At 40.9% G+C, this 12,539-nt stretch overlaps 1 protein-coding gene across 1 annotated transcript; it reads right to left on the bottom strand.

The window, feature by feature from the left end:
- Positions 1-125: 125 nt before the first annotated feature.
- Positions 126-12,493, bottom strand: LOC138210712 (zinc finger protein 347-like). The gene is made up of 10 exons (XM_069170002.1): positions 12,212-12,493; positions 11,629-11,730; positions 10,786-10,854; positions 10,583-10,692; positions 9,403-10,096; positions 8,132-8,141; positions 7,421-7,619; positions 5,861-6,548; positions 4,426-4,646; positions 126-3,066 (listed from the first exon to the last, which is right to left on the bottom strand). Exons 1-10 carry the CDS (start codon positions 12,427-12,429, stop codon positions 1,889-1,891), a joined length of 3,489 nt encoding a protein of 1,162 aa, XP_069026103.1. The 5' UTR covers positions 12,430-12,493; the 3' UTR covers positions 126-1,888.
- Between the last annotated feature and the right edge of the window lie 46 nt (positions 12,494-12,539).

The following is a 12,539-nucleotide window of genomic DNA, read 5'->3' as shown; positions in this document are numbered from 1 at the left end:
GGGTCGAGCACGTCGCTCACATCCAAAGTCATAGCAGATTTCTGTAATAAGTAACAAAACATTAGATGTTTTTCTCAGTTTTATTCTTACACTTGAAAGCAGGAACACCCCTCCCCTCCCAAATACAACCCTGTTTCCCCAAAAGTTGGGATGCTTTGTAAAACATAAATAAAAACAAAAGGCAATGATTTGCAAATCACATAAACCCACATTTAATTGAATATAGACCAAAGACACCATATCAAATGTTTAAACGGATACATTTTAATGTTTTATGAAAAATACAGGCTCTTTTTGAATTTAATGCCAGCAACACATCTGGAAAACGTTAACAAAAAATTGTAACAAAAGACTGAAAAAAAAAAAACATCTGGTGGACCGTCTCACAACTAATTTGGGTTACCTGGCAATAGGTCAGTAAAATGATTGATAATAAAATGATGCAAAGAGCATCCCAGAGAGGCAGAGTCTCTCAGCAGAGAAAATGGGTCTTGTTTCTGTTGAATGCTAAAATGTTTGTCGTTTTGTTTCTAGAAGAATTTTATATTAAATATTTTTTTAAATATTATATCTGCTCTGCGATCGTCGGCCCCACCCACAGTTCATGTTTTGGATTTCTATGCTTGAATTGAATAGATGAGTACACATTATCTCATATTTACCCGTGTAATATAAAGTAGACGTAGCATAAATTAAAATTACTCAACGTATGAATAGATCCCAATTGATCTTTTGGAATTTCAACACCTGTATGAATGTAATAACCACCACTTCGACTGAAGATACCTGTAGTAACAATAATCATGTAATCAATCAGTTTAGGAAAATCAGTCTAAATAACAGGCAGCGAAATAAATAGTTTTTAAATGGAACTTATTTGTCTTCAGAAAAAAAACACGATATAGCGTTTTTTGCAACATGTTAGTGTCACCTCTAAAGTGTAAAACAAAAAGACAAAACAACAACAATGAAATCACAAAACAAAACGCATGCAATAAAAAAAAAATTAAAAAAAATTACTGTAAATAAGATAAGACACCTGTTGGCAGGAAGCACGAGAGTGTTTCTCAGCTTCAACATTACAGAGTTTACAATATAACCGAGGTAGAGAGTAAAAAGAAACAAACTTCAGACAGTCACAAATCAGAATATGACACCAAATGACAATTTTGCCATTTTGTATTTCATGAGAGACGTTGAATAGGAGATTATGGCGCCAGCCCCTAGTGGCCCTCAGTGGTATAACAGTATAAGGCACTCCCATATTTCCCTAATTTTTCCGGACCTGTAAACTACATCTACTTTTTCAAACATTTGAATGAGGCAGATTCAGGTTGAGTGTGTGGGGAAAAAACTATAACCCTTATTGTGTTGAAATGGTATGTAATCAAAATTAATAATCAATATTTAAAATGATCAAAAATATTGTTATTGCGAAAACAAGAGACGCATCATGATGCTATTTTAGGTTCTCGACTCGATCTAATTGGAAACCCAGCGATACTACGTCCCGGCCCACCGATGGCTGTAACCTTACAGCACCACAGGCCTGTCAATCAAACAGACACGCTTCTTGAAGCTTTTTTTTTTTTCATAATTAATGACACTTTATAAAAAAGGGACTTTAGCTAATGACACTGAAATGACTTTGTATTTCATGAGAAGTTGAATGGGAGTCTATGAGAGCCAGATGCTTTTTTTGGGAGCCGACCTCTAGCGGCACACGGTGGTATCGCAGCTTAAGGCACTAGATGCGAGTACTCGTGCTCGAGTTCAAACGAAATCTTTTTTTCCCCGCAGGTTTCACAGCGGTATGGCTTCTCATCTCGAGCGCCGGCGCGGTCGAACGACTATTTTTTTTTTTTTTTTTTAATCCTCCTTTTCCTTCTCACCTGCGCGAGTCCCCGTGTTGATTCGCAGGTAAACCTTCGCCCGAAGAGTAGCGCTTCTCGCCCGTGTGGACTCTCATGTGACATTTCAAGTTGTACGCGCAGATGAAACCTTTCCCGCAGACGGTGCACGTGTACGGCTTCTCGCCCGTGTGGGTTCTCGTGTGGAGCGTCAACACGCGCTTCCCGATGAAGCTTTTACCGCACGTTTTGCAAGAGTACGGCCTCTCGCCCGTGTGGATCCTCGTGTGCATGACCAGCTGGCTGTTCCAGATGAACTTCTTCCCGCACACGCCGCACTCGTGCATCGTCTCGTCCGTGTGCGCCCCCATGTGATATTTCAGTTTGGCCAGGTGGGAAAACCTCTGCCCGCAGGTCGCGCACGAATACGGCTTCTCGCCCGTGTGGATTCTCATGTGACATTTCAAGCTGTACGTGGAGGTGAAGCTCTTCCCGCAGACGGCGCAGCTGTACGGCCTCTCGCCCGTGTGGCTCCTCGCGTGGATCGTCAGGTCGCGGTTGGACGAAAAACTTTTGCCGCACGTGCCGCAAGAGTAGGACCGGCCGTCCGTGTGAGTTCTGGCGTGGGCGGTCAGGTAACCGACGCAGCTGAAGCGTTCGCCGCACGCGTCGCACGAATACGGCTTCTCGCCCCCGTGGATTTTGTAATGTTTCCTCATTTGGGAGTGAAATTTAAAGACTTCTCCGCAGACGTTACACTTCACGGGCTTTTTAGCTGCGTCGGTGTTACACCGACTCTCCGACACGGGAGAAATATACCGGTGACGTCTCTTCTTCGGCTTCAGCTCCGCATTTCCGGCTGATCCCGAGTCTCCGTGCCGGCTTCCTCTCTGATCTCGGCTCTCGGCTGCAGGAGAGTTGTGAGAGGGGAGCTGGTCACCGTTTGGTTCTGGTTCACTGTGGTCACTTTTCTCGTAAATAACGGTCACCATGAAGGTGTCGGTCTCCTGCTTCGGTTCGAGCTGCTCTCCATCCTGGCTGGTGCAGAGTTCCTCCTGGTCGTCCTTAATCTGTGGAGGTTCCGGTTCTTCCTGGTCCTCTTTAATCTGTGGAAGCTCTGGTTCCTCCTGGTCCAGGCTGGAGTTCCTCTCCTGGTTACATACCTCCTGTTCAGGAACTACCTCCTTCTCCTTACAGACACGTTGCTGTGGGACGTCTGGAGGGATGAAAGGCAGACAAGGAAAAGGTTACTAATGCGATGATAGAAAAACAAACACCTGAGGAAAGATATTCTAGTTTAAACCATCAGCAGAACTCTACATCTACGACCATCAGCTCTACAGGTCGAGCACGTCGCTCACATATGCAGCCATAGCAGATTTCTGTAATAAATAACGAAACAATAGAAGATGTTTTTCTCTTACACTTGCAAGCAGGAACAACCCCCGTCTCTAAAAGGCGGCACTACTTTAAAAACAGAAACAAATCTCTAGTGGAAGTCATTTAGGTTAGGTTAGGTTAGGTAGTTACTTTATTAATCCGCGAGGGGAAATTTTTTTCATGGGCTCAGGAACACTTCCGAAAGATCGCATGTGAAAACAGCTCGTTTGCTGCATCCACAAATACAACTAAGGAGACACCTGCTGACGTTTTCATATAAAGTTAATGAACAGTGGATTCTGTCTCCGGCTGATTACCTTTGATACGTTAATGGCACTGACAGATCTGCTATGATATTTGTATGTATCAAAACAAGCCTTGTCATTCAGTACCAAACTACAACTCAGAGCTGGTGTTTCTTCAATACAGATTTTTTTTTTTACCAGTTCCCCTGCTCCTTTTTTTCGGACTCAATTCTGTGTCTCATCTTTTTATACTTCATGTTGTTTTTAAAAGGAAGCATTATTTAGGCATGTATATGTATATGTATATATATATATATATATATATATATATATACAATAATATATATAAATAATAATATATATATAAAAAATAATATATATAAATATATATTATTAATATATTAATATGAATATATAAATAATTAATATATATTTATAAATAATGCTTGTGTATATATACACACACACACACACACATATATATATATATATATACACACACACATATATACATATATATATATATATATACACATATATATACACATATATATACATATAAAATAAATTAATTAAATAAATATATATATATATATATATATATATATATTTTTTTAAAGCAATCTTTTAGTTAAATCAGTTAGAAACAGTTAGGGGAAAAAAAGCTGCACACAATAAGAAAAAAAATACAAATACGTATAAAATAATTAAGATGGATAGAAATAATTATTTTTCGAAAAATAAGACCAATGGATAAATAAACACACTCACACACACAATAAAACAAAACTAAAATACAACGCGGGGTGGAAAAAAAAAAAAAAAAAAAAAAAAAAAAACAATACCTACAAAACAAAACACATACAAGCAGTTTAAAAACACACGTAACGAGGAGCACCGATGAGGATCCGCGTGTTAAGTTTCATTAAACCCATTCTCGTTTTACGGACCGGTTCTGTGGAGCCTTATTTCCGGTTTCCAGGTGATGTCCAGCAGTCTGCGCTGACGGTCGATCTCTTCTTCGTACTGGACGACGGTTCTTTCAAACACTTTGAATATTTCTTCCGCAGCAGCTGTCAGTCGCTCGTTGATAAACTTTCTATAATACTTAACTGAAGACATCGTCACTTCAACGACTGAAATATTTATCTGCGACACGACGGGAGAGCCGCTTGTTCACGATGTCCACTCAGTTTAAAGCCACGACCGCCGCTTTTCCTTTTCCGCCGGATGTCACACTGGGAAGTTCCGGCAGATGCACTGAGTTAACATTTTGTTCCGCCTTCAAATGGGGGGGGGGGGGGGGGGGAACCAACATTATTTTGTTGCAGCTGGTCAAAGTGGAGTCATTTTATATTAGATGACCAGAGGTCATAGAATATTTGCCTGTGTAATACAAAGTAGATGTAGGTTTAATATAAAATGAAATTATTCAATGAATAAATACATCCAAACTGATCTTGTGTAAATGAAGAGTTCCAAGATGATATATATATATATATATATATATGTGTGTAGTTTAGATTAAATCTGAGCCATCAGACAACAACAACGTTGTATTTAAGAGTACTTGAGTAAATGTACTCAGTTACATTCAACACCTGAACATATGAATATTGAATTAAGGCAACGACTGCTTTCACTTTTACGTGTCGTCCACGTCGATCTGCAGCTTTGACGAACACAGTTTGTTTGTAGCTTCAATTCAGTGTGAATCTGGTGTTCAGAGCTTTATTGTTCGAAAAAAAAAAAGAGCTTAAGATCAGAAAAACAACAGGCTTTGATTATTTGTATGCATCAGCACCACTGAGGCTGATAACATTAGTAGTTACAATCATAATTTAATCCATCAGTTTCGGAACATCAGGCTGAATAATCAACAGAAATATTCTCGTTCTCAAACTTTCCTAACGAAAACAAAGTGCATTAATTTACTGCCTTTCAGAGCGCCGTGTCAAACATTTTCTTGAGTTTGTTTGAGTCACCTTTAAAAAAACGGACACAATAAAAACTCGAAGCGGTCACGAAATACGTAGAAACATGAAATTAAACGTAAGAAAAGAGAGCAGTTGGCAGGAAGATTGTTTTACTCAGCTTCAACATCGTAACATCATCAGATCAGGACATGAAATGAAAGAAAATGTGAGTAGATTTCTTGTTCCGTCGAGTTTATTGAACACATAAAAAACATCATGATGGAGGTGAGGAGAGAAAAGAAAGTTTGTCTTGCCTGAGATTGAAACCAGATATTATTAAGAGTCATCTGACAACCAATAAACCCACGAGATTGTTGTGGAAATCTGAAAGATCGAATTTGAACCCGAATGAACCTTTAAATGTTTCTTCAAGCTTCGTATCAAGATATATTTCTCGATAAAGTCGTTTCAGGACTTCAACTTCTCGCCCGTGTGAGTTCTCACGTGAGCTTTCAAGTGTTGTTGCAGAGCAAATGTTTTGCCGCAGGTGTTGCAGGGAAACGGCCTCTCGCCCGTGTGCATCCTGTAATGTCTCTTCGCGTCGGACTTGCATTTAAAGACTCTTCTGCAAATGTTACATTTTAGAGAACTTTCATCCGTTTCAGTGTCGCAGTGACTCTCTGACGCGGGAGAGACGTCTCCTTCGTTACCGTGATTTCTGTCTCTGAGACGTCTTTTCTTCGGCTTCAGTACCGCATTTCCGGCTGATCCCGAGTCTTCGCGCCGGCTCCCTCTCCGACCTCGGCTCTCGGCTACAGGAGAGTTGAGAGGGAGGAGCTGGTCACCGTTTGGTTCTGGTTTACTGTGGTTACTTTCCTTATAAATAGGAGTCACCATGACGGTTTCAGTCTCCTGCTTCAGTTCGAGCTGCTCTCCCTCCTGACTGATGGAGAGTTCCTCCTCTTCCTCTTTAATCTGTGGAGGTTCTAGTTCCTCCTGGTGCTCTTCAATCTGTGGAGGTTCTGGTTCCTCCTGGTCCTCTTCAATCTGTGGAGGTTCTGGTTCCTCCTGCTCCACACTGGAGTTCCTTTCCTGGTTACAGAGCTGCTGGTCAGGGAGAACCTCCTCCTCCATGCAGACATGTTGCTGTGGGACGACTGGAGGGACAAAAGGGACGAGAAGGAAAAGGTTACTAATGTGATGATACAAAAAGACATCTGACAAAAGATTAGATTCGACTTTTCTAAATTCTAAATACACTGGGGGATTAATAAAGATATTCTAGTTCTAACCAGCAGCAGGGATCTGTTTGTTTATTTTATTCAACAACCAAAATATTTTCAGATAACGTAAACCCATATTTTATTGAAAATACAACAAATCAAATGTTTAAACTAAGATTTTTTTTCATTGTTTTATATATACATATAAATGTTCATTCTGAATTTGAGACCAGCAACAGACTTCAAAACAGGGGCAAGATAAGACTGGAAAAGTTGCGTAACGCTTGAAGAAATAACAAAATAAACGGGTGAAAAAAAAAAAAAGTAATTATGTTAATTGTCAACTGGTCAGTAACATGATGGGTATAAAAAGAGCGCCCAAGACACGCTTTTAGTCCCTGAAGGATTGACTATCGCAATACTCTTCTTTCTGGTCTTCCTGAGAAAAATATATAGCAACTAGAATTGCTTAAAACTTCAGCTACATCCTACATTTCAGCTTTTTAAACAATCTTAAAGAATCTTCTACTCCAGCCGGTTTCCCCGTGTCTTGTACACACGGTCTGTTTAATGCTGATTGTTTCTTGTTTTACAAAGAGATTCTTTCATAAATTCACCAAAAGATTCAAGAGAATCCAGAGACACGGCGGCGCTGCTTTAAAAAAAACAAAAACAAGACACAAATCTCTATCGGAAATCACTGCATGGGCTCAGGAACACCGAATTAATTAAGCACAACGCAGCACGATTCTTTGGTTGTTGTTGTTTTTTTTTGTTAGCTCACATCCTATATAAGTGTTACAGACCTGTTCTGTGTAACTTTATCTCGGGATTCAGCATGTTGTTCAGCAGTCTGTCCTGTCGGTTGATCTCTTCCTCGTACTGAACGATGGTTTTTTCAAACACGGTGAATATTTCTTCGACAGCAGCTGTCAGTCGCTCGCTGATAAAATCTCTCAGATACTGAACTGAATTCATTGTTGCTTCAATAAATGAAATATTTAACTACGATACGACAACAAAGCCAATTTTCCGGGAGGTCCACGTTCACCACTTAGCGGAAAGCTACGGCCGCCTGTATTTTCACTTCCGTCCGGATGTCACATAATGACGTTCCGGCTGATGCAGTGGATTAACTTGTTAGTTCCGCTTTCTACAGAAAACAAATATTTTGTTGCAGCTGGTCAAAGCGGTGTTGTTTAATTTTTAGGCAGAGTTATGTCATATTAGATGACGTCACCTTATATTTGTCTGTGTAATACAGTAAAGTAGAAGTGGGTTTAATATAAAATGAAAATATTCAATGTATAAATATGTAAATTGATCTTTTGTAATTGAAGATTTCTGGATTTTAAATATTTGAGTTAATGTACTCAGTTACATTCAACCCCTGTAACTATGAATGTTCAATTAAGGCAATGAAGACTTTAACTTAAGATGTCGGTCACGTCGCTCTGCAGCCTCAATGAACAGTCTGTTTGTTGCTTCAGACTTCAGTGTGAATCTGGTGCTCTTACAGTCACAAAGCTTTATTGTCAGAATAAACACGAGATCAGAAAAACAATAGGCATTTCTATTAAACATTACATTGTATTTCTTTTACAATGACAATAAACTTCCTTATGTCCTTATTTGACCGTTCACGTTTGAATCTTTTTCCCACAGGTGTTTCAGGGGTAAGGCTTCTCATATGGAAATGATCACAACTTCGATGGAAACTTTTACCAGCTCCCCCTTCGCGAGAATACAGCTTCTTATTTTGCGTGTAAATCTGGTGTTCTTAAGAGTCACAAAGTTTTACTGTCAGAATTAATACACGAGATCGGAAAAACAACAGGCACTGATCGTTGCATGCATTACTACCACTTAGACAGATGATGATCGCAGTTACAATAATCGTCCAATCAATCAGTTTTGTAACAAACCGAGCAGCGACCTACTGTGACGTCGTCCATTCGTTTGTGGACTGCTGCTTTAAAAGTTTCAGTCTGTTATTTTAGCCGTCGCCTCTTTAGTATTTTGTTCCGTTTTGTTTTTTTCAATTTCTTTAAATTATTGTTCTCTTTATCTATTTTCTGTTGATTGCTACTGATTTGTATTTCAAAAACAGTATAGCTCAGTTTATAATGTATTTGTTCCAACTGAATATTTTTTTTCAATATGCCAAGTTTGATTTAAATCGAATGAAAAAAAACTTTTTAGCAGTCGCCACCATAGGGTTTTTGGATAACCATATTTGGAAGAGCTGGGGCGGGGTCAGGTTTGTATATGACTGAGAACCCAAAGACACTATGCCCCGCCCACTTATACCAGAAACTCTCCCAAACGTATGTTGTTGTTTTTTAGGCCTAATATTTAATTAATGATGGAAATATTTTCAGAAGGACCACCACAACACGGATCAGAAGGAGTAAATTGAACTAATGACACCATAATGACTTGTGGAAAACATTTATTGACTTTGTATTTCATGAGAGAAGTTGATGCTCTTTGTACGGAGCCAGCCCCCCAGTGGCCCTCGGTGGTATTGCACTGTAAGGCACATCTGCATCAGCTTCACTTTTCAGACCTAGAAGCTACATCCATGTTTATATACAATCTATGATTGAAACCAGATTTTATTAGAGCCATCTCACACAGTGTGACCTGTATTAAACTCACCTGATCGTTGTTGAAGTCCAAACTAAAGGCACTTTAAATCCGACCGCTCTGCTTTTTAACCTTTGTGTTTCGTCAAGTTGGTCTTGTGATAGAATTTCTTTTTCTTCCATAGACGTTTAAGGACTACGGCTTCTCACCTGTGTGAGTACTTTTGTGATATTTCATTAAATAAATCCGATAGAATCTCTTACCACATGTTTCACAAGCAAAGGACTCCTCACCTGTGTGGTGGCGTCTTCCTGATTCGGACTCGTATTTAAAAAGCTGTCCACAAAAGTCACATTTCAGAGACTGTTTACCAATGTCGGCGTTACGCAGAGTGTCTGACACAGAAGAGTCGTCTTCATTGTTACTCTGATGTCTCTTCTTCGGCTTCAGCTCCGCATTTCCAGTTGATCCCGAGTCTTCGTGCCGGCTTCCTCTCCGATCTCGGCTCTCGGCTACAGGAGAGTTGTGAGAGAAGAATTGGTCACCGTTTGGTTCTGGTTTACTGTGGTTACTTTCCTCATCAGCAGGAGTCACCATGACGGATTCCGTCTCCTGCTTCAGTTCGAGCTGCTCTCCCTCCTGACTGGTGCAGAGTTCCTCCTGGTCCTCTTTAATCTGTGGAGGGTCTGGTTCCTCCTGCTCCTCTTTAATCTGTGGAGGTTCTAGTTCTTCCTGTTCCTCTTTCATCTGTGGAGGTTCTAGTTCTTCCTGTTCCTCTTTCATCTGTGGAGGTTCTAGTTCCTCCTGGTCCAGACTGGAGTTCCTCTCCTGGTTACAAAACTGATGGTCAGAGAGAAACTCCTCCTCCTTACTGACACGTTGCTGTGGGACGTCTGGAGGGACGAAGGGAGACGAGGAAAATGTTACTAATGTGATGATATAAAAAAAAAAAAAACACACATCAGAGAAAATATATCCTAGTTTAAACCATCAGCAGGACTCTACAGTGAGAGAATGTAGCTCAGATATGGGAGTGAAATTTACAGAAAATATATTTGGGTGCACCAGTGTAATAAAAACAAATTCAAGTAGAAGCTTCCCACTTTGAGTTGGTGCTGATTGTCACTAGAAAATGACAAACAGCAGGTCGAATCAGCTGTCGTTAACTTGCAGTAACAAAGTAAATTTAAGCCGATAGAACTTTTAGATCTAAATTAGGACCCTCAGTGTTTTGGAGCAAGTCGGGTTGTTGTTTTTTAAATAAGGTGTGACGAGTCAGCAGGCTGTTATTTCAATGTGTAAATATGAAGTCGGCATCTTTTGCCGCTTCCCATCTGTTTATTCTTCGGCACGAACACCGACCAGCAGCAAAGACTGACCGATGACAAACGGCGTTCGAACTGGCGGGAGGCGCTCTTCGTCGGAGCCGTCGTCCGCCTCTTCGTCGCCTCGGCGAGAGTAAGGCGAACCTCCGTCGGCCCATTCGGCTCTTGAGAGGAAGACGTGATTTAGAAAACGGGAACTTTATGAAAGGGAATAAACTGAAATGGGAACATGAACGGCAGCGGGAAGTACAACTTACGCGCTGTTCTCGGGGTCGTTGAAAACATCTCCCTCCGTGTCCTCCTCCACGACGCTCGTGTCATGTAAGCTGTAGGAATGAAGACATTACGGATGTATCGATTATGAATATACGGCAGAAAAAAAACTTCAGTTCCCGGTGCGTGAACACGAAGCTCGGCACGGCGACGATCACGGAGCGCGGGGGAGGCTGTAACCTTCACGGTGAAGTGTTCCAAAGTCACGTCTCTTGATCAACATCGTCAACGTTTTTGTGACCACTGGGTACGTAAACATTTGTGATTTCAACACGGACCTGAAAACTTGAGCGGAGAAGTCAAACTACTCGGATTCACGTTTTACGATGGAGCAGATCTTCACTCTCCGAGACCTGAAGAAGACGCGTCAGGTCAGGGGCATCCGGGTGGGTTTTTCTTTCACGTTCGTACGGTTGTGCACCCTCGAATTCGTCCCCCCGGGGTCAGACCGTCAACACCGAGCGCCTCCGGCCAAATCCATCACACATCAATAACACAGGTGCACTGTTTAGTTTAACTTAATATTACTCTATTTCATTTGTGTATAATGTGCATTTTTAAAAATGTTTATATTTAATATTTTGTATTCTTATTTTTCAATAAAAAAAAAATCGTGTGCTGACGTTGATCAAGAGACGTAACTCATGAAGGTTGCTGCTTCCACCTGCTTCATCACCGTGCTTGCGTTCACGTGCAACAGGAACAGTCTCTAAAAACTCTTTGGACACCTCATACGAAACACATGACATGTTGTGCAAAACACATTAATCAGCGACTTTCTTCCTGTGAACAAACACGTTTATTATGTTCAGTGTTTGAGGACTCGCCTGTCCGTCCCGCTGGAAGCACCGACGCTGGACTCGGACGGAGCTCTGACTTGGAAAGGCGTTCCCCTCGCGGGAGTCGAGGAGGCGCGACCTCGCGCGTGGCTGGAAGAAACACGAGTGACACGAGGAAAGTGAGCGCTTGCGTGACAAAACTCGCACGTGCGACACCTTCTGGAAAAAAAAAAATCTACTGTCTGCAAAGTGTCTGCAACACCGAGTGAATTAATAGATTCCAGAAAAAAAAACAATGAAAAACCACCACAATGCACCTTTGAGTGAACGATATTTATTAGTTCATGAGAGGCAATTGCAGAGGATTTGTATTTAATAAAAAAAAAAAAAAAGACTCTAAACATGAATTAACACTGTGATGTTCGATATTTGCAGCAAAGCTTTTCTGTATGACATTTATCGGCATGAATGTTCAGCAGAACGAAGATTAATTAAAATGTTGAAACACACAGAAGTTAAAAAAAAAAAAAAAATGACAATCTTGCAGAGATGATGTTTTTTGTTGTTGTTTTTTTGTGTTTTTTTTCCAACAGAAGAAACGGATATTAAAGTTGTTGTAATTCAGACTGACCAGTCCAGCAGGAAACAAGCGACCTCGGCGTCAGTATGGAAACATCTGTCCCGCAGCAGTGATCTCCACCTGGGGAAGGCCACTCCGATGTTCACCCTGGTTCTCTGCCGTCGTCGGTCCCGGCTCCGTTTGGCCTCCTCGTGCTCTTGCTTCTTCAACGACGAGGACTCGCGCCCCTTTATTTTTTCTTCTCCTAAATAATAAGTATGATCCCCCATTTGTCAAAAACCTGCGTTTTTGTCAACAGGAACTGGTTAGAAATGATCATCTTCTTCTTGCTTTTAATGGCGTCGCGGCAAACAGTGTAATGGTGGCATTACCGCCACCT

Source organism: Embiotoca jacksoni, unplaced genomic scaffold (assembly GCF_022577435.1).
Source record: "Embiotoca jacksoni isolate LCO1_2020_lvr unplaced genomic scaffold, fEmbJac1.0.p SCAF_48, whole genome shotgun sequence".
Lineage (NCBI taxonomy): Eukaryota > Metazoa > Chordata > Actinopteri > Embiotocidae > Embiotoca > Embiotoca jacksoni.
This window is presented reverse-complemented; position numbering and strand designations above follow the sequence as displayed.

What these genes read in the sequence shown, in the direction of transcription:
- LOC138210712 (XM_069170002.1), bottom strand. Translation starts at nt 12,429, where the DNA reads ATGGGGGATCATACTTATTATTTAGGAGAAGAAAAAATAAAGGGGCGC. An exon ending in GCTTGTTTCCTGCTGGACTG is followed by an intron (nt 11,731 to 12,211) that starts GTCAGTCTGAAT and finishes TGTTTCTTCCAG; the next exon opens with CCACGCGCGAGGTCGCGCCT. An exon ending in AACGACCCCGAGAACAGCGC is followed by an intron (nt 10,693 to 10,785) that starts GTAAGTTGTACT and finishes CTTCCTCTCAAG; the next exon opens with AGCCGAATGGGCCGACGGAG.